The sequence below is a fragment of the Heterodontus francisci genome, chromosome 35 (assembly GCF_036365525.1).
Source record: "Heterodontus francisci isolate sHetFra1 chromosome 35, sHetFra1.hap1, whole genome shotgun sequence".
Lineage (NCBI taxonomy): Eukaryota > Metazoa > Chordata > Chondrichthyes > Heterodontiformes > Heterodontidae > Heterodontus > Heterodontus francisci.
Genome location: NC_090405.1, coordinates 35,252,783 through 35,275,757, shown reverse-complemented (window position 1 = coordinate 35,275,757; position 22,975 = coordinate 35,252,783). Strand labels below are relative to the sequence as shown.

General features: G+C 42.2%; 1 protein-coding gene across 1 annotated transcript in view; it reads right to left on the bottom strand.

Annotated features, from left to right (window-relative positions):
• The window catches only part of LOC137350605 (fibrillin-1-like), a 670,523-nt gene that overhangs the window by 196,443 nt on the left and 451,105 nt on the right, over positions 1-22,975 (bottom strand). Inside the window, exons 22-26 of the mRNA XM_068015324.1 lie at positions 20,647-20,697; positions 19,844-19,969; positions 16,543-16,767; positions 9,944-10,069; positions 8,296-8,424 (exon numbers count right to left, since the gene is read on the bottom strand). Coding sequence (XP_067871425.1) covers positions 8,296-8,424; positions 9,944-10,069; positions 16,543-16,767; positions 19,844-19,969; positions 20,647-20,697 — 657 coding nt within the window. The remainder of the gene's footprint in view (positions 1-8,295; positions 8,425-9,943; positions 10,070-16,542; positions 16,768-19,843; positions 19,970-20,646; positions 20,698-22,975) is intronic.

Below are 22,975 nucleotides of genomic sequence, written 5' to 3'. Positions count from 1 at the left end.
TTAACTTCAAGTTCTTCATTCCCATATCCTCCAGTACTTTAATTCACCCTCTGAATAATCTTCTCCAGTCCTACACCCTGATCCCCACCATGCACTACTTCAGAATACTATATGTCCCTACTGTAAGCCTTACCATCAGAATTTGATCATCCAGTCACTATGCCCCTGCTCTTTGGAATTCTCTCTCAAAATCACTGCTTTGCTACCTTCCTCCCAGCCTTCAAAAGTCAACCCTGTATTTTGTGAAGTATACTGACATGAGTCTTATAAAAATGTAAATTGTTGACGTCTTATTTGAATATGGTTCCATTAGCACCAATGGTCTTCTAGTACTTTTCCCAGGTGGTCATTATTTATCTGTAAGCTTTTATGGTAAGTGTCATTAGGCTATTGAAGAATGGAGGTACTGCAGAAAAGCCTGATTCTGCCCTCATAACATCCGCATGCGTGATCGTCCAGCACTGGATGCTGAAGTTTAATTAGTAGTTGGAACTATAGCCAGTTTTAGTCCCTAATATAGGAGCCCAGAGTGCATTTATTATGACTTTGGCTGGGACTAGCTAACAAACGTGGGGAGACATATACACACAGAGAGGGGAGAAAGAAAAATGTCCACAAATGAAAAATGGCATAAATAAAGAAGATGAAAGAAAAAGAGACAGATGGATGTAGATAGGTGCATACAACATACCTCAGAAAAAAACATACTGACAAACAAGAAAGGCATCGAGCGTGGTAGATAATAAATGTTTAGTGGCACTTAAAGGTCAAATGATACTGAAACCTTTCCAGAGCTATGAAAATGCTGGCTAGTGAAATACATCATGCTTTCCCCCATGCGAAATGCTTCATCTTATTCTTTGATATTATGCACCAGCTGTAGCATAACTATGATGTAAATTCAATAATAGTCACTTCAAAAAACACCCCAAGACCAGTAGCGTTAATCTGCTTGCTATTTTTGAAAGAAAATTAAGACTATTACACAGAACACACAGTGGACCAATTTTATTTTTAAAACTATTTTCTCCCTTCCCTCTCCAAAACATAAGTCATTTGTATTTTCAGTTTGGCAGATAGGCAACCTGCAATTAGGCCTTTACCAGTGGTGCTCTGAAATCAGACCTTTAGAAATGCACAAGATTGAAACATGGTGACTTACTCAATTCATGGAGAGACAACTCATGTCCTTTCAAAGTCTCCTCACAGTTTTGAGGATTAGATAAGGACGCAGCATGTGGGGAGCACAGAGTGATCTGGGAACAGAGTACTTCGTGAACTGAGTGCCAAGTCAGGAGCTTGGTATAAGTGGGAATTCGGTGCAGAGGGGGAAGGAACTGTGCTGCTTTTTATTTTTGTTGTACCTCCAGTAGCTGGTAAGTGTTCTTCTTTTGTCTCCAAGCTAGGAGACTGTAACTTTATTAAATTATTACCTAGTTAACTGATCAAATAAATAAATAAGGATAGACAGACATGGCAGGGCAGGTGGTGTGCCATGACTGTAAGATGTGGGAGTTTATGGAATGCACTGTAATCCCAGATAGCCATATCTGCAGTAAGTGTTTGCAGCCTGAGCAACTCTGGCTCAGAGCTGCTGAGCTGAAGTCCAAGTTGCAGACATTGAGGGGCGTCAGGAAGGAGGAGAATTACCTGGTCACTTTGTTCCAGGAGGCAGTCACATTCTTTAGGTTAAGTAGAACTTTAGAATTGGTCAGGGACAGGAGAATGTGACTGCAAGTCAGGCAGGTACGGGGATCCAGCATGTAGTGTTAGAGGAGCCTCTGCCCTTGACTTTGACAAACAAGTATCAGGTATTTGATACCTGAATGGATGAGAACAAGGACTGCGGGGTGGATGAGTAAACTGATCATGGCACCATGGTGCAGGGAGTGTAGGGAGTGAAAAGGAATGTGGTAACGATAGGGAATAGTATAGTCAGGGAGATAGATACTGTTTTCTGCAGCCGCAACTGGGAGTTCCAAAGATTGTGTTGCCTACTCGGTGCCACGGTTAAAGACAGCTCCTCGTGGCTGGATACGACCTTGGAGTGGGAGGGGAAGGATCCAGTTGTTGTGGTTCACGTAGGAACCAACAACATAGTTAGAACTAGGAATGATGTTCTGCTGAAAGAGTTTGAGGAGTTATGGTCCAAATTAAAATGCAGAACCTCAAAGGTTATAATCTCTGGATTGTTACCAACTGGCATTGGGTCAAGCAGATTACAGAATTAAACATGTGGCTCAAAGAGTGGTGTGAGGGGAAGGGGTTTCGATTCGTGGGGCATTGGCACCAGTACTCGGGAAAGAGGGAGCTGTTCCTTTGGGATGGGCTCCACTTATATTGGGCTGGATCAGTGTCCTGGTGAATCAGATAACTAGGGCTGTGGATAGGGCTTTAAACTAAAAGATGGGGAGGGTTCAGGTGAAGAAAGATTTGGAAATCTAAAGAGAAATGTCGAAACAATAGAATTGTGTAGCGATCTGGGTAAAGGCAAGCAGAGTGGGACATGCAGGGGCAGAGAAATTAACAGTGACAATGCATCAGTGAATAAGGTCCATGCAAAGAATAGCAGTAAAAAAAAAGAATTAAAAGCTCTTTATTTGAATGCGTCAAGCTTTTGCAATGAGATGAACTAGGGGCACAAATAGAGATAAATGGTTAGGTCAACGGAGAGGTCAATTACCAGGGGGCACAGATTTAAGGTGATTGGTAGAAGGATTAAAGGGGACATAAGGAAAAACTTTTTCACCCAGAGGGTGGTGGATGTCTGGAATTCACTGCCCGGATCTGTGGTGGAGGCAGAAACCCTCAACTCTTTGAAAAGGTACCTGGACATGCACCTGAAGTGCTGTAACCTGCAAGGCTATGGACCAGGTGCTGGAAGGTGGGATTAGATTGAGTGGCTAGTTTTTTTCGGCCGCTGCAGACATGATGGACCGAATGGCCTCCTTCTGTGCCATAACTTTTCTATGATTCTATGATCTAATCGCCGTTGGAGACATGGTTAGAAGGTGACCAAGATTGGGAAATAAATATTCTAGGCTACATGACATTTTGAAAAGACAGACAGAAGGGAAGAGGAGGAGGAGGAGTATTCCAGATAGTAAAGGATGACATAAGGACAGTAGTGAGAAAGGATCTTGGCTCAGAAGATCAGGAAGTAGAATTAGCATGGATGGAGATTAGGACTAGCAAGGGTCAGAAAACACTTGTGAAGTTGCTTATAGGCCCCCTAACAGTACTCTGGACAGAACATTAAGAAATAAGTAATTGGAGCTTGTAATAAAGACAATGTAATAATTGTAGGGGGCTTTAATCGTCATTTAGGATCATCCAATTAAATTGGCAAAGGTGGTCTGGAAGATTAGTTTGTAGAATGCTTTCATGACAATTTCCTGGAATACATTGTGGAACCAACTATGGATAAAGCTATTTTTGATCTAGAATTGTGCAATGAAGCAGGGTTAATTATTAATCTCATGGTAAAAGATCCGCTGGGAATAAGTGATCATAATGCAATTGAATTCCATATTAATTTTGAAAGCAACTTACTCCAGTCCCAAAGAAGAATCTTAAATTTAAACAAAGCCAATTACATAGGTATGAGTGGAGAGCTGGTTGCTTAGGTAAGTAGACCAAAAGGTATGGTGTAAATAAACAGTGGAAAACATTTAAAGAAACAGTTCAACATTTCAACAAAAATACATTCCATTAATAAACAAAACTCAGCAAGAAAGATCCATCCCTGGCTTACTAGAGAAGTTAAGGATAGTCTTTGATTAAAAGAAGAGGCTTATGATGTTGCAATGAATAGCAGTAAGCCTAAGGATCGGGAGTGTTTTAGAAACTGCAAAATACCACCAAAAAGTTGAAAAAAGGGGAAAAAATAGGATATGGGAGTAAACTAGCCAGGAATATACCAAAATTGTAAGAGCTTTTACAAATATATAAAAAGGGAGAGAGTAACTAAAGTAAACGTTGGTCCCTTAGCAGCAGAGAGAGGAGAAATTATCATTAGGGGAATGAGGAAATGGCTCGAGACATTGAACAAATATTTTGTGTCTGTCTTCACAGTAGAAGACACAAATTACACACCAGAAATAAAGGGTAACCAAGAGGCGAATAATAGTAAGGAACGTAAGGCAATTAATATCAGGAGAAAAAGTATTGGAGAAACTTAAGGCACTAAAATCCGACAAATCTCCAGGACCTGATGGCCTACATCCTAGGATTCTAAATAAGGTAGCTTCAGAGATAGTGAATGGGCAGGTTATAATTTTCCAAAATTCCCTAGGTTCTAGAATGGTCCCAGCGGATTGGAAGTTATTAAATGTAACACTGCTATTCAAAAAAGGATGGAAAGAGAAAACAGGGAATTACAGTCAAGTTAGCCTGACATCGGTTGTCAGGAAAATGGTGGAATCTATTACTAAGGAAGTCTTAACAATGCACTTAGAAAATCATAGTATGATCAGACAAAGTCAAGATGGTTTTATGAAAGGGAAATTAGGTTTGACAAATTTGTTAGAGTTTTTTGAGGATGTAAACAGTAGGGCAGATAAATGGGAACCAGTAGATGTAGTATAATTGGATTTCCAAAAGACATTTGATAAAGTGCCACACAAAAGGTAAATATGCTAGATTAGGGCTCAAGGATTTGGGGATAATATATTGGTTAACAGACAGGAGGGATAAACAGGGCATTTTCAAGTTGGCAGGCTGTGACTAGTGAAACACTGCAAGGATCTGTGCTGAGGTCTCAGCTATTTACAATCTATATTAATGACTTAGATGAAGAGATCGTGAGTAATGTATCTGAATTGCTGACAATACAAAGCTAGGTGGGAATCTAACTGTGAGAAGGACAGAAAGAGGCTGAAAAGAGATGCAGTGGGCAACAAGGTGGCAGATGGAGTGTAACGTGGGAAAGTGTGAGGTCATTCATTTTGGTAGTAAGAACAGAAAAGCAGAATTTTTTTTAAAAGGTGCGAAACTTGTAAATGCTGATGTACAGAGGAACTCGGGTATGCTCATATGAGGAACACAGAAAGTTAGCATGGAGGTATAGCAAGCAAGGCAAATGGCATGTTGACCTTTATTGCAAGGGGACTGGAGTACAAGAATAAGGAAGTCTTGCTACAGTTGTACAGGGCTCTCGTCAGACCACACCTGGAGTACTATTGTCATGCAGGACCCCACCTGCCAAGAATGAGGCACACATTATTTCGCCACATGAACATTAAAACTTAAAATTGGTGCTGGGAAGAAAATAGGGTATATCACAAGGAATTGCCAGGCCCCTCGCTGGAAAGACCTTTTTTTGCATGCTAGCAGAAGGTGTTGGAACAAAGGACCCAGTCCTTGCTTCTCCAACACAGAAGACCTGGTCAGACCAGTTTAGTCACATGACTAACTGGCTGTTTGAATTTGAACTTGCCACAGAGTGTTTGAAACTCAGAAAACTCTTTTTTCCTGGACTGAGAAACCTCTCTCCCATCTCTTTCTCACGGAACCGAAGACCCACTGAAGACAGAAGAACCCCAAGAGAGAAAAGTCTCCTACAATGAACAAGGTTTAAGAAGAATACTGGGCCCCACGAAAAGCAAGACTACTTACAAAAGGACTACAGTGGGCTCGAAAGACAGTTAACAAGAAACTCTTCTGATATTGCCTCAAACCTCTCTATTTTCCTTCTGCTCTCTTCTGTCCCTATTTGCATGTGTGTATTGCGTGTGCTTGCTAGCGTGGGTGAGTCGTAGATCCGTGAGCGTCAACTGAATTAGAGTTTAAGTTTTAATAAATTTCATTTTTCTTCTTTAAACCTAAGAAGGCCTGTTTATGCTCATTTCTTTGCCTTATAATTGGAAAGTGGTGAACAAGGATTCACCAAAGGGGACCTCAAAACAGTGTGTTTAAAATTAAACTCTGTTACAATAAGACCAGGTGAAAAAGTAAAACACCCCTAGACACCATTCTCACCTGGTCGTAACAACTATGCACAGTTTTGGTCTCCATATATAAGGAAGTACAGCAAAGGCTCACTAGATTGGTACCTGGGATGAGAGTTGACCTATGATGTTGACCTGAGTAAATTGGGCATATAGTCTCTGGAATTTAGAAGAATGAGAGGTGATCTCCTTGAAGTACACAAGATTCTGAATGGGCTTGACAGGGTAGACACAAGGAGGTTGTGTCCCCTGGCTGGGGAATCTAGAACACGGGGGCACAGTCTCAGGATAAGGGACCAATCATTGAGGAGTGAGGAGAAATATCTTCGTTCAAAGGATTGTGAATCTTTGGAATTCTATACCCCAGAGGGTTGTGGATGCTCCATCGTTGAATATATTTAAGGCTGAGAGAGACAGATTTTTGGTCACTCAGGGAATCAAGGGATATGGGGAGCTTACTAGTGGGAAAATGGAGTTGAGGCAGAAGATCAGCTATGATTGTACAGAATGGTGGAACAGACTCGAGAGGCCTTATGGTGTACGCCTGTTCCTATTTCTTGGGCTGGATTCTATGAGCCCGCTGTCAGTCTCGGGCGGGGCGCATGCCAAAGAGCCACCATAATCTCAAGAGCGGTGGCTTATTTTAATAGCCGGTGCGGGCCGCACCCCCAATCACGTGCAGGGGGTGGGCTGTCCATCCCTGGCAATGGCGTCAGCTGCCTGTCAGCCCTTCATGTTTATTTAAATATTTAAAGACAGATTGAATAAAATTAAATACATTTCTTTTGCCCCTCTCCCACCCCCCCATAACAATTAAATTAACTATTTGCCCTTCCCCCCCAAAAACACTTACCTGTAACATCTGACCTCCCCCCTCCACCCCCGGCAAACTGCATAAAGTTTAAAGTACAACTCTTCCCAATATCCCCTACACCCATGATGTTTATTTGACCCGGTCACCCCACCCACGCCCCGGCACTGATAAACTTCCCTCCTCCCTGCTCCCCACCAGCGTGGTGCCTCATTTCCCTAAATGGGGATGCGAAGGTGCGGCAGTGCCGGTTGCCAGGCCGAAGATCGCAGCGGGCCATTAAGAGTAAGGGTAAATACATGCAAATCTGTTAATTATTTTTCATTTGCATAGTGATTGTGGTCCCATCACCGTGCGGGGTGGGGGGGGGCAAGGGGGGCAGCTACCACGGTGCCCTGTCACAGCCTGGAGGATCAGGCCTCATCATCCAGGGCCATCTTCAGGCCCCTTTGCCACGGATCTCGACGTTGAGGGCTACTTAAAATCCAGCCCCTTTTTATTACTTTTTCATGGGATGTGGGTGTCGCTGGCTAGGCCAGAATTTATTGCCCATCTCTAATTGCCCTTGAGAAGGTGGTGGTGAGCTGCCTTCTTGAACCGCTGCAGTCCACATGGTGTAGGTACATCCACAGTGCTGTTAGAAAGGGAGTTCCAGGATTTTGACCCAGCGACAAATATGGTTCCAAGTCAGGTTGGTGTGTGGCTTGGAGGAGAACTTGCAGGTGGACGTGTTCCCATGCATCTGCTGCCCTTGTCCATCTCGGTGGTAAAGGTCACAGGTTTGGAAGGTGCCGTCAAAGAAGGCTTGGTGAGTTGCTGCAGTGCATCTTGTAGATGGTACACCTACTGCCACTGTGCATCGGTGATGGAGGGAGTGAATGTTGAAGGTGGCGGATGGGCTGCAAATCATGTGGGCTGCTTCGTCCTGGATGGTGTCGAGCCTCTAGAGTGTTGTTAGAGCTTACTCATCCAGGCAAGTGGAGAGTATTCCATCATACCCCTGACTTACGCCTTGTGGATGGTGGACAGGCTTTGGGAGTCAGGAGGTGAGTTACTCGCTACAGAATTCCCAGCCTCTGACCTGCTCTTGTAGCCACAGTACTTATATAGCTGGTCCAGCTTAATTTATGGTAAATGGTAGCCCCCAGGATGTTGATAGTGGGGGATTCTCTCTTGGTAATGCCAAGGGGAGATAGTTAGATTGTCTCTTGTTGGAGATGGTCATTGCCTGGCATTTGAGTGATGCGAATGTAACTTGCCATTTATCAGCTTTAGCTACTCTTGGTGGCTTCAAACCCTACTGCTTATTGAATGCACTATGCCACTGATACAGTAGCTAACTAGAACATCACTTCAGGCAAAAAATGAACATGTACATATAACAAATACACAATTAGAAACAGAAATGAAATCCTTCAGAATGGAGATTATGATCTTTCATTGGTCTTAAAACATATACAATTACTATGGGCATTCGCTGGTAACAGCTATAGAGTGGATCAGTTATGTTACTGTTCTCTTTCATTTGTAACATACCCATGCAGTTCTTCATCATCATAAATCCACTTTCATATCCTTCAAAGCATTCACAATCAAAACTTCCAGGAGTGTTAACACAGGTTCCAGGACCACATAAATCAGGAGAGATACGACACTCATTAATATCTGTAATTAAAAAGATTCTTCAGTCAAGGATAAAATGTAATTTTATTTTGAAACCAGGAAGTAAGCACACTTTCTTTTAAAACTTGAATAGATTCAGTAAATATTGTTGCTTTCTGATAATTCTAGATTAAAATGTTTGATAGCAGCTTTTGAGGATTTATTTCCCCCTTTGTAGCCACTTTTAATACAGCACAGATATGAATTTAAAACAAATGCATTAGCCAGTGGGAACAGAGACATTTTCCAAGACCACACTACACTGAGTAACTTTGTATGCTGGTAAAGAGCGGTGGTGAACATCTCACCTGTGGTTTTACGATATGTGCTGGCAGCAGGAGTGAGGCTGCTTGGCTTGGAAAATGTAACTTTTAGCTCATTCATATTGAATTCCTTCCTTTGCTATTTTAACAGAGATATCAACTCATTTTAAATAATGGAGGAAGGTATTTAATAATACTATAGAGGCCTACAAACTTGTTTGCATCAGCTGCAGGTTCATTTGAGCCATGATAGGGGTGGGGTGGTTGTAGAAGGAAGGGCAATTGGGAGAGTGTTGATTGGGATGGCGGATGTGCGATTCGGACATTGGACTCTAGACATCATTTTTGCCTATACCAATATGGCTGGTGGCGCTTTTCCCGCTGGTAATGAGCATGCACCGCCTGTCCGCCATGTTAGGAAGTTAGATGCCCATTTAGTACCTGAAAAACAGGTGCAGCACCAATGAAATTCTACACCTAAAGGGGAAATTTTAACCTAAGAAAAAAGCAAGTTTGTATCGGGTGGGGTGGGGTTGGGGGCGGTTAAAGTCTCGGAAATCTGTTTCTTGCCGCAAACCCACCTCCAACTCGCCCATTTCCAGCTTTAACTAAGGCCAGAGGGTGGGCAAGTGACCAGTCTGCTCCAAGAAGGTGGAATGGAACTTAAAATATTGTAATTCTATTTTTCAACTTTAACGGTTGTCAGCGTCGGGAAACCCAGCAGCGTCATTGAAGTGAGGACTTGGCTGAGTCAGGAAGTAAATGTCTTTATACCTCCCTCCTGCATCCGGGTGCCTACCTGAGGAGCCTCTGTTATCAGGCACGCTCCCAACCACCAAGCCTGTTAATCAGGTTGATCTCCAGGTGGGGAAACCGATCAATGATTCACGGGCACGCTGTGGAGTTAAAACTTCAGAGTGTGAGGGAATCTGAATTCCGGGTTCCCCACAACTTTCTGACCAACCCGCTCCTTGCATGTCAGTAAAGTAAAAATTCAGCCCTAAGTGCCTGTACGCTAGCCCTGCATGGTGTAATTTCAACACCAGAATATTCTAACAAAATAGAGTGATCTAAAGCAATATTAATAAAAATAAACTGATGTTTGTGTATACCTTAGTTATGTATACCATACCTTTGCTTGAGTTAGCACGTGGTCTCACTATGTGCAAGACCAATCCTTTGAGATACTCCCCACTCCCAATATAGTTATTAATTCCAGAAGTATTGATACTCACTGGTGTCACTAGGTAACGACATACCTGTACAGTTTCTTTCTTCTGAATCAAGTGCGAAGCCACTGTTACATTTGCATCTAAAGCTTCCAATAGTGTTTCTGCACCTCCCATTGCTACAGATACCTGGGATTGTCCTGCATTCATTGATATCTGGAATAAAAAAGGGAGTAAATTTTATTTTTTAATGACCTTAATTTTAATTGAACATCAGGCAAAGCTTTATACCAATCCAAAGATTATTCACATAAGCAGTATTATACTCTGAGGTCTGATGTTGGAACAAAATTTTTTTTTTCTCTTTATATACAAGGAAATATGAATGAGCAGTTTATATCTCCATCTGGCATCAACTTTCCAATGTCACTAACTTCAACAGAGCCCAGGGTCTGCTTCTTCGCCCTTTTACTCTCAATAAAACAAAATGCTGGATGGTGCTGAGATGAGGAGTGGAGGGGCTGCATTTTCCTCTGCAGGATCTTTTGTATATGATTTTTTATTGTATTGGAAATGGCCTATCAGTAATTTAAAAAAAAATTCAGTACAGGTACAGGGCTAATGCCTTTTTAAAAAATAGTAGAATGCAATTATACACAAACATCTGAATCAGTGTGCAAGAACATTCAGCAGAGTTACAACCCCAATGTATTTAAACAACATTTACTCTGTGAAAAGCAGTTCTATCACATAAAAAGAAAACTCAGGCTTCAATGTTAATTCTTTTGTAGAACGTGTCCAGTATTTCTGTGTTTAAATGGCTTTTATCCAGTTATATGCAGTAAAGGAAATAATATTTCTCTTTTAAGATCTTCAGAATACTTATTTCAAAGATGTTATTTTTAATGTTAATTTCAACCTAACCCACCAAGGAAAACAGATGGAATTGGATCAATTGCTCACTTTACTTTCAACTGAAGTGAATTGACAGTAATACTGGTTGGGGTGTAAAACGGGTGACCGATCTGATCCTTCAGTTTTCCAGTTTTAGGTTAAAGTTACCACCCCAGTATCACTGGAGGAAGTATACTTCACAAGTACTGCTAGAGTATTACAAACTTTTAACTGAAAGTGAAGGGCCTTCCCCTGTCCTGAATCTGTGCCGTGCAGGAATATTATTCTTTGGATCCAGGCAATGCTGCTCTAAAACTGGCTGCTTGGAGATGTATTGCTATCTCACTCCCCTCCTGATTTTCTTTATGAGGAAGTACTTCACTATTGCATAGCATCTTTCAACACCACAGCTGTAACATTTGTGATGGAACGTGGCCTTCATGATATGCAGTTGTTTGGGCTTTGGACGGAACATTCTTTTTTTGCAATCAGTGATTATATCTACTGCTGTAAACAAGACAATGTACAATGAAAATAATTACTGTAATAAATAAATACAATAATACTGTAATTTGTAAATTTTTAATATTTAAAATTCCTACCATGTGCATTTCACTTCACTTCCTCAATCCCCATACCACCAAGGAAAAGTGCATTGATGAAGCAAAATATTACTCTAGATTTTTTCACTGCAAATGACTCCAGCTAAAGACACAATTATCTGGTTTCACTTTTATATTGCTGTTTGTTTAGCTCAGATTCTGGGAGAACACTTTACTATATGAACTAAGGTGGGAGGAGGCTCATGTGGAGCATAAACACTGGCATAGACATGGTGGGCCAAATGGCCTGTTTCTTGCTGTAAATGCAATACCAGCTCCCATCCGGTTGATAGATTTTACGAGATTACAATTCTGCTGTCACGTAAGGGAACCATTTAATAGTGTCACAGACTTGGTCACAGACACTGGGCTCCCACAATTCAACCTAAACAAGTGTGAATATGAAAGAAGCTTCAGCACAGAATTTTAACAACTTCTCACTCTAGTCCTATTATATAAGATACCTCAGCTAGGCACAGCATTGTAATACCCATGTTTTGCACCTTAAATGAGTCAACCCACTGCCAAATTTCACACAAATTTCACAGAGTAACAGAACATTTGAATATCCAATACTCCAATCATTTTGGATGTACATTTTTTGGTTCAAATTTAATTAAATCAATTAGTTGTGGTACAAAGATTTACACACTGTGCTGAATTTTACCGGCCCCTCGACACGGTGAGTTGCGGCATGGGGGCTGGTAAAATTCTGCGGGGACAGCCTTGACCCCGACGTCGAGAAGGGCCCACTGCATATTACCAGTGGCGGGGGGACCTCGGCATGGTCCCCCCCGCCGCTTGACAGTGGCACCCCAATTACCATATTCAAAACTGTACTTAACTCTCCTGATTATGCAGCCCGCCGCCTCTCAATGCACACTTCCAGATTTTATGTTGAACGGGTGGCCATCACATGCCGTCCCGTTCACGAACAGAAAAGCTGGTGGGTCATCAGAGGCAGAAGTTTTCACCAGCGAAGGTAAGTCCAGATATTCAGAGGCCTCACTCTGCATACTGGGAGGGAGGAGGGAGGGGGGTATATTCAGGGGTCTCACTCTGCATACTGGAAGGGAGGAGCGAGGGGGGGGATATTCAGGGGTCTCATGCATACTGGGAAGGAGGAGGCAGGGGGGATATTCAAGGGTCTCACTCTGCATAATGGAAGGGAGGAAGGTGGGGGGATATTCAGGGGTTTCACTTTGCATACTGGGAGGGAGGAGGGGATATTCAGGAGTCTCACTGCAGACGTTTAGGGAGCCACTGCGATTCCGCTCTCCATAATGGTTGGCAGCTCTGTGCCATTGATTGCCTCTGTCAGTAAAGGAGCAATGGCACTTGAGTCACCCTGTATGTGGGGAGAGTGCCAGAGACAGTAGCCGTGTGAAGCTTATATGTCTTGTGGGCCAATCGATGCAGCTTGTACAATCTTTATGTGGTCATGCGGTGCCACTCTTAGTGGGAACTAAGACGGGTAATGCCATGCCATGCCACATAGCTGCTGCATGAAAGCACCTGATGTACCACTGAACATCAATCTCTGCCCTGTCAGGAACCTTCGAAGAATTGAAGGAACTGAGTTGAATTGCAACTTGAAGATGGGGATGGTTCATTTATTCATTGATGCACTTCTTGAGAGGATCCATATGCACCGCAGACAAAACCAACAAGCAGTTAGTTGCAGTCCACTTAGAGGCCCCCGGTCATGAGCAGCAGCACTCAAGGACAGCAAACCACTACAGATAGCCATGCATCTACATGTCCCGCATGACATGCCTGCAGATGTCAGAGTGGCAGTGTCAGAGGCGACAGTAGATGTTGAGACAGGCAGTGACACATCTCTGTGCCATGCTGAATAATGACCTGCAACCCAGGGGCTTTGGGGGACATCCAATGCCTGTGGCCCTCAAAGTGACAGCGGCTCTCAATCTTTACACCTTTGCATCATTTCAGGGGCTCACCGGAGACCTTTGTGGGTTCACACAGTCAGCAGTGCACAACTGCATCAGGGAGGTCACCGATGCCCTGTTCCGGAGGGCTGGTGACTATATCTGCTTCACGACGGACCCTGAAAGCCAAGTTCAGAGGGCCACCGGTTTTGGCTCCATTGCAGGATTCCCACAGGTGCAAGGGGTCACGGATTGCACCCATGTGGCCATCAAGGCTCCGGCGGGCGACCAGCTGAATACATAAACTGTAAGGGTTTCCACTCAATCAATGTGCAGCTCGTATGTGATCATCGGAAATGATTCATGCATATCTGTGCCCACTTTCCAGGCAGCTGCCATGATGCCTTCATCCTGCGCCAGTCCCAGCTGCCGTTACTGTTCACTGAAACGGCTCAGTTGGAGGGGTGGCTTCTTGGAGACAAGGGCTACCCTGTGCATACGTGGCTCTTGACACCAGTGAGACATCCCACCACTGCTGCAGAAGAGATACAACGCCAGCCACAGAGCTACAAGAGCCACCAGTGAGTAGGTGATTCCGCTGCCTGGATAGATTGGGTGGTGCCCTGCAGTACGAGCTGGAAAGGGTAGCTCACATTGTTGCTGTCTGCTGTGCTCTGCACAACTACACACTCAATAGGGGGGAGGCCTTGCAGGATGAAGAGAGACATGAGCAGGACTCCTCCTCGGACGATGAGGATTTACAGCAGGAAAGGCACATGGGAGGACAGAGAGCATCCAAGCACCGCATGCAGAGTGAGCAGCGAGCTAAGGATGCACGGCAGCACCTCATTGATCAAAGGTTCTCCATGCCATAGGAATCACCAAGGGCTCTGCACGCCACACAGCACCTTCATTTGCCTGTTGAGCAGCAGTCCGCATCTGTAACATCTTTGCATCCAGCATTACTGGCAGCAGAATACTGAGCCATTGTCCATTTTACTGCATGCGTGGAGACGCACATGAGTGATACTGGCATGGCAATGATGTTATTCCATACATGGGCAGTTCTGAAAGGCCACTGATGTAATGGGAGGAGCCACGATCGGTACATGCTGGCACACTTCATTCACACAGTAAAAGCAACGCACATGTTAGTGAAGACGATTTTGTTTTCGGCCTTTCTACATTGTTATGTCACCCATGCCGATCCATTTGTGTCATGATACTTTTTGGAAATGCTTGCGGATGCTCCTACGCGATGCTACTTCTGCGCTAGCAGCCGGACTGGAGGAAGGCTGCTGATATGATTGCCCTTTGGCTGTGGATGTCTTTGGCGGTCATACCTTGTGTGCACGAGGCCTAGAGGGCCCCGGCTGGCTGGGAGAGTGATCGTTCATCCCCTTCCGGCATTGGAACCTTTGACGCCGGATGGCCCCACGGCTCCTCACCTCCTCTGCCATCTTCAGCCAGGGCTGCCTTGTTCAGGCAGCAGGACCTCTTCTCATCATCGCTGGTAAAAAGGACCTCCCGCCTTGCCTGCACTGCTTGGAGGAGAGTGACCAGGGAGGCTTCGCTGAACTGTGGGGCCACCCTAAAGCACCCCTCTGCCATCCTCAACTTTTGGTGTGGTCCTTTAAATTCAAAGGTGACTCCACCGTGTAACTGCTCTAACATCTGGCTGCAAGGTTTGTCTTGCACACGTTTGAAAACCAATGCAGGACTAGTGAAGAAATCTGGGCTGTTGTCATGGTTTTTCAACTATTACATATCAACACATGTTCACGAACACTTTGCGTCTGCAGCAGCTGATCATAAATTATTGGTGTAATACTTCTAGTTGGCAATGCAGCTTGAATATGAACATATTTTCCTGTTTTTTTACAAAGATCTTTTAATTGCAGTTACATGTCTTTTCATATAACAGTTAGCAGAGAAATGAATACAGATTCCAAATGCATATTCGTCTGCGGTTTTTCACATCAGATGATTAGAAGCCCATAGTATGTAAATATTCTTCAATTTATGGTTTTATTTCTGTTGTGTATTTGTTTTTTATGGTACATTTAAGTCTCATGTCCTGGAATGTGCAAAATTAAGATTATTCACCCAGGTGCGGCACACCTACAAAAAGCAATGCAACGCTTGAGTGGAAGAAGAGGATCATAACTTCACAGGACACTGGGACACAGCAGGGTAAGTATGTGGCAGCAAAGAAGAAAGTGCTGGGGAAACTCAGCAGGTCAAGCAGCATCTGTGGAGAGAGAAGCAGGGTTAACTTTCAGGTCCGTGAACTGCTGCCTGACCTGCTGAGTTTCTCCAGCACTTTCTGCTTTGCTGCCAGATTGACAGCAGCCCAACTCTTCAATAGTGAGGTTAGTATTTCTTTGACAGCTGTCAGGAAGCAGGTGCTGGGGAGCTTTAAATAGGGCCCCAGCACCTGCTACACAGCTGTCAAAAGGTTCCTCACTGTGCTGGATATCCTGCCTCTCCCCTCATAATATGGGGGTGGGGGGGGGGCGTGTCACAGTGATGCTAATGAGCCCGTGTGCATAACATCGCAGGGGCTCGGCAGAGGCTGTTGAATGCGGACATGCAGCTGAGTTCAAAGTGCGTCGTGGCAGACTGCGGCACGTGAATAAAATTCAGGCCATTGATTCTGCTGTAGGTACTGAACAGAATCATAATTCATGCAGAATCCAGTTCTAAGTGTAACTTTTCTTTAAAGCTAATTCTGCGTTAATCAGGAATCAGAGTTAACAGCCATAGGATTGCGGATGTTCAATTATAAATTCTGTCACAGTAAATCATACCACTATCTACAGCATCACTGTTTCTTTCTCTTTTCTTTCTCTCTGTTAGGGTAATGAGACGGCCACTTTCGATGTTCAGTCGAGATAACCGAGTGCCAAATAGTTATTAAACCATGACAAAGTCTCATATTACCCACAGTCAGTGTTGAGGTAGCCCTTTTTAAACACAGGTATTTACATACCAAACAAGAGTGTGGTCCAATCTGTTTTTCCTCTCTCTAATTTGGAGCACCCACCACTGTCCCAGTTGAAACCAGCTAACACTGCATAGACCAGGAATTGCTCAGGTTTAAAAAGAATAACCATTTTTGGGATGTGGGCATTGCTGGCAAGGCTGGCACTAACAGCCCATCCCTAGTTGTCTTCAGAAGAGTTTGCACGGTTCATACCATACAATGTATTGCATTCATTCCCTAAACTATATAAGGTGTTGCTAGCAAAGAATTACAAACTTTAAAGTTGTTGAAAAAGCATGTTTATCGGAACAGTTTTACCTTTTAACAAAGGTTTCCCATTCGGTTCTCCTCTGCTAGAAAATCCTGATCCTCGTGGGCAAAGAGTTTTGTAGTCACTTGTGCCTTCCTCAGGACATCTTTCGCAATCTGGCCCCCAAGCAGCACCAACAGAACAGCAGCAAGCATCAATGCGTAATCGGACTGCTAAAGGTTGTGCACATTCATCTTCATCATATTTCATATAGCAGTGCTCCAAACGAATATCTGACCAAAGTACAATGTAAATAAAGGTTAATATAAAAGTGAAATACCATGGATGCTGCAAATCTGAAATGAAAACAGAAAATGCTGGAAATACTCAGCAGGTCTGGCAGCATCTGTAGAGAGTGAAACAAAGTTAACGTTTCAGGTGAATGACCTTTCATCAGATACACTCTCGCCTCTGAGTCAGAAGGTTGTGGGTTCACATCCCACACCAGACCCTGAAGACAAAAATCAAGGCTGACACTCCTGAGGAGACACTCCTGCAATGTTGGGAGCTGTCATCTTGCCAGCATGGACTTGATAGGCGGAAGAGCTTCCTTATGTGCCATAATGAGTCTATAAAATGATTGAAGTGCTTACTTTGACCATATAACCATGGTAACTGAATCATTCGGAGAGATTGAGATGAACATGACCGTATCTTTTTGGCTCCATGTTATCAAAAGTCTGCATTGTCTGTCTTTTAATGTATTATACTTTAGTGTTAGTACACATGAAATGTAGAGATCAAAGGTAGAATTGGTATAAGTGGTTTTAGTAAACTATTATTTTCTCAAGTCAGGCTGGAATTGTAATGCGTGGTACATGAGTTCTTATAGTGAATTGTGAACTTAATAATAAAGAATCATATAATTCCATGGAATTGTACTGTATCATTTGACTGAATATCCAAGTTGCATTATTAACATCAGCTCGTTTAAGACAAAAGTCTGATTCTGCGGTTGTTACAACTGATGTCTGTGTTTAACGTAATGAAACAAAATAGAACAGGAAAGCAGTAGTCCAACAGCGGGGAGGCCACCACTGCCCTTTTAAGTCTCAGGTTAAGATAGCAGTTTGAGACTCGATGACATTATCAAAGCTCGATCTGCATATTTAAAGACAACCACCTTTGGGGTGGGTGCCCTAGCTGCCTTCAATTTAAATATGTAGTTGGCTAGATTGAGGTGGAAAAAGAGTGGCTAAATCTCCCATTCCATTTTAACCCCGGCCCTGCCTGTTGGAAACCAGGCAGGTGGCTGGAGTTAAAATCAACCCCTTTATCTTAGTTGTGTGAGTTCTCAGTAATACTGTTATGCTAGACTGGACATGGAGCCATCAAGGTAGAGAAAGAAACTCTGACATCTTCTGGGCCTAACTGACTTGAACCATGCCTCTTTTCCACTGAAACACCTTGGAGCAGCTTCAACAGCAGTTACAGACAATCTGTGGTCTCTGCTTCTAATGTAATGAACTGTACATAGTAATAATGAAGAGGAATTAAAGACAACTTAATTGTGAGGATAAGTAAACAGTTACATATCTTTTGAAAGGTCCATATTTAAAGTATTAAATGAATACTTAAGGACCTACCTTGATTAAAAAGTTGAGCGATGATACGATTCTGCATATTATGAAAAAATGCAATGAGAAGCTGAAACAAAAACAGTAAATACTGGAAACACTCAGAAGGTCACCTGTGGAGAGAGCACACAACTTTTCAGGTATGGCCCCTTCGGCAGAACTCAATGTTTCAGTTCGCTGAGTTGCATCAGCCAGGCAGTTCAACTAGACTGTACCTGAAGTAATCTGGATAGGGGAAGCAAATCTTATGAAGGGTCCGTAGCTGAAACATTTACTTGTCTGTCCTCTTCACAAATGATGCCTGACCAGCTGATTATTTCCAGCATTTCATGTTTTGTTTCAGATTTTCAGTAACTGCAGTGGTTTGCTTTTTGTTCACAGATGGATTTTCACCAGTGTTTTTAGATTAGATTAGAGATACAGCACTGAAACAGGCCCTTCGGCCCACCGAGTCTGTGCCGAACATCAACCACCCACTTATACTAATCCTACACTAATCCCATATTCCTACCAAACATCCCCACCTATCCCTATATTTCCCTACCACCTACCTATACTAGTGACAATTTATAATGGCCAATTTACCTATCAACCTGCAAGTCTTTTGGCTTGTGGGAGGAAACCGGAGCACCCGGAGAAAACCCACGCAGACACAGGGAGAACTTGCAAACTCCACACAGGCAGTACCCGGAATCGAACCCGGGTCCCTGGAGCTGTGAGGCTGCAGTGCTAACCACTGCGCCACTGTGCCGCCCTAGTTATATAGTATATTTGATTAAAACTCAGTTACTCTGGTTTTCTCATTGAAACTAAGTCTGGAGTAGTACTGTTTCCATATTTGTAAAGAATTGAAACTATGTTTGGCAAAGGTTTATGGACGCTGCAGATAGACCATGACCTTTTATTGTTGAACCTATTAAACATATTTCTTATAAAAACAGGCTAACATGGAATAGCTATGACAAAAGATTTGCAGAGGTCAATCATTCAGAAGAATAATTGCCCGCTGGTAACTTAAATATTGGTTCATGCCTTTAAGTCCAGTTCTATGATGTTTTTCAAAACACAAATCTCAATTTTACTTTCAGTTTTGAACTTAAATAATCACTAAACTAAATTTATACAGAATGAGAAAATGCTATTTTGCCCATCAAAAGACCTTTTTCATGGGATATTCGATTTTGAATTCTTGGCATCTAGCAGCTGCATAAACTAAATAAAGCTTAATAAGAAAACACTTGTCCGTTTAGTAAGTTATTTCCTGCAATATTTCTTTTCAGTAAAATTATAACATTCAGTTGAACAGATTGTTTGGCAATTCCCCATTGTCAAAAGGTCTCTGAGTTTGTGCACTGCCAATAGATTGCTAAATGCAATTTAATAATCTACCTACTGTGCACAATTAGGTAGATTTTCCATTCCTCATATTTTGCTGAAATTGACTATTCCACTACCATTAGCAAATGGACTGTTAGGGAGCTACCTGCAAGTGTACAGTCATTGATAACATTCAGGGATTATGGGGAAATTAATTAGATTGCATCGATGTTGAAAATGCACTGATTAATGAAAAAAATCTCCATTTTTATTAAACAATAACATACTTTAATTTCATTTATAGTACCATTCTAAAAAATGGTTTCCTCCACGAGAGCAGTGTAGATATCCATGCAATATTTGAATACAGTTGTGATATCAACATACTTGTCTGAAAAATATGGTCTATGCTTACCAATACATGTTCGTCCACTGCTATCCAGGGTCATACCATTAGAACAGATGCACTTAAATGATCCAGGTGTATTCACACAGTCAGCATTGGTGCACACCCCAGGGAATACTTTACACTCATTTACATCTTTAAAGAGTTACAAAAGAATTCTGATTAACAATGTTGTGGTTTAAAAAATACATCATAGTACAAAACATTTATCGAGTTATGTAATGTAAATACAAACATTTAAATCCAGGCAGATTAAAAAGTATGCTGTGGACTAAATAACTGACTATCTAAAGTTATTATTGGAAGAAGTACTATTCTGACTTAACTGGATAGGAAAAATTAAAGTACATATGTATAGGCGACCACAAAGCTTCCAAACCTATGAGCAATGTCTACTTATGATGCCAATCGCAACGGAATGTGTTTCTCTTCGAGCCAGTGAGATTATCATTAAAGTGCTCTAAGTTCTTGAAGTGATGTAAAAGGCATCGCAAATAGCCATTTGCTGGGACTAATCATGAATGTACTTGCAATCTGGATAAATGTCCTGTCTTGTGAAGAGTTACATTAATACAAATCTTCAAATATGTTAATAATGAATATCATCATATTCTTAAGTCTCACCTCATCAGGCATTTACATTTTATGTGCTTTATTCAAATTTCCCGAGGTCTGTACAGCACATATACTTTTTACTCATTTGAGGTTACTGATGTATTTATATCACATTCTAGCAATCAGAATTTAGATATAGTAACTGGTGGATAGAGACACATAGAAATATAACATAATAAAGGAGTAATCTTACATACCGTCACAGAACGTTCCATTAACTCTTGTATATCCTCTAGGGCAGACACTGTCTAAAAATAAAACAAAACTATTACTTAAATAATTATTTTTAAACAGAAAACATAACAATGATGTGTAACCAGCTTAAATTTTAAGGAATGATCGTCCCTTTGGATAGGAAGGAGTATGAAAGGGTGCATTGGTGCCATCATGATATTTTTGCGACATGCAGGTTATACTTTGCGTTGTAATTTACAACCATAGTAGGAAAGCCATCAACTTTCAAATGGCAATAATCCCTTCTTTTAAACAATTTCATTTTTATATATAGTAAATGAGACTGACAATTGAGAAATGACTTTCTGATTAAAGATTTTTCTTATTTAATAAATAAACTTAAAGCTAATTTGTACTGCTGCGGTCCTTTGACTAAGAATAGTTAATTGAAATATCACGCTATTTAATGGCATCACCATGCAGGTAATAAAAACCTGCATGAAGATACAGCTGATATTTTTACCTTATCATTTTTTCAAATTGAATGAATTTATTCAATATTAATCAACATGACCTGCCTAAATAATAACTAACAAGTGAAGTTGTAAAGAGTTGAATAATAGGCAAAATAATGCTATGTTAATATATCTCGGAGGACAGATGAAGAGGTTCCATTCAGGTGCATCATGCTAATATAGAAATAAGGGGCAGGATTGTGTTCTGTCCTTGAAGGCAGGCACGGAGGCAGGGGTTGGGCAAACGAAATGGCAGGGGGCGCCATTCCTTATGTTGCCCAGGTCTCCTGCCATTTTGTCCGGGGTGAGGAAGGCTGAAGACAGCCTTCCCGCCCAGGCCAACTGAGGCCCTTAAGTGACTAATTAATGGCCACTTAAGAGCCTCTTCCCCCCTCCACCTTGGGGTCAGTGAGCTCCCTCCTTTTGGTGCAATTCATCACCCCTGGAGTGCTCCCCGGCAGCAATGACAAGCCCCCCCCCACCCTGTTGCCGTGGCCCGCCTGTATGGCCCCGGCAACCCACTTATCTCTCCCGGGGTCTTCTGCAGTCTTCATACTACAGGACCTCCTGCAGTACTGGCATTGGTCACCAGGGGAGGCGACCACTGCCAGTAGTGCAGGAGGCCCTGCAGTACGAAGACTGGAGAAAACCCTGGGAGAGGAGGTCCGACTGAGGATGAGATGGGGTCACCCCTTGCCTTCCAACCCTACACCAGAACCCCCATCGCCAGAATAAAATCCAGCCCAAGGTTTCTGTACATTTTGGTGCTCTGTGTTCTATCACACTGATGTGGAGAAGAGGACATGGCAACAGAACAGAAGCAGGGATTCAGATCCTGCATTTTAACTTTCTCTCTCCTCCCCCCACCACCCCCCACCCTCACCATAAACAAAAACATAGTACATAAGAATTAATATTTTCTAAGGAGCAAATTGCACCACATTAGTACAAAAATAGATATAAAAATTTACAGATAAAAGTCAAACATATTTGTGGGGATTTTCTTTTAGGTGAGAACCTTAATTCGGTAGTTAATCTCTTACAAGACATCCTCAAGGTACTGCAGTCATTTTAGCCTATTATCTTATTTGCCACAATTGTTTTTGCTACTAACACATATCAATACCTTCAACCCATTTAATTCACTGCATTAAATCATTCAGTATTTTGACATATTTCTGCTTCATCTAAGAATGGCTTCAGATAAAAGACAGGATACAGGGACAGGGTCTACAGATTTCTCTGCCCATTTTCCAATAACTTCTTTACAATCTAGAGTGATGTGTTAGATGATGTTCTTATTCATTCCCATTTCCTGTCATTTTTTGCTATTCCATCCCTCTTCTGAAGGTTTTGACTCCTTGCTAAGATATTGTTCCATAGGCACCAATTGCTCTCCAGTCTCTCACCCAGTCGTCATTAATCCTCCTGGTCTATTGTTGCCTGTCTGTCAAGTCTGAATAACTGAACACCTTTCAGAGCTGGAACATTTACAGAGCCTTTGTTTCTCTTGGAACAAAAACGGTATATACTTCAGTACTCTATAAACTTAGTGAAGTCCTTACATAGCTTAGATAGAGTTTTTAAAATTTATGTACCTAAAACACTCTCAGATTTATACTTGTGAATAGGGGGTGTATACAGGGGTCAGAAGGGCTTTTTGTATTTTTTGTGTAGGCTAACATTTCTAGGTATTCATAAATGTAAAAGTATATTTGGGGCCAACTCCACATTTAAAAAAAAACTTATTGTTTTACTTTAGACAAAATTTCACTTGGCACATCATACAAAGAAAATAGAATTGTATAGAGTCCACAGCACAGAAATGAGCTATTCA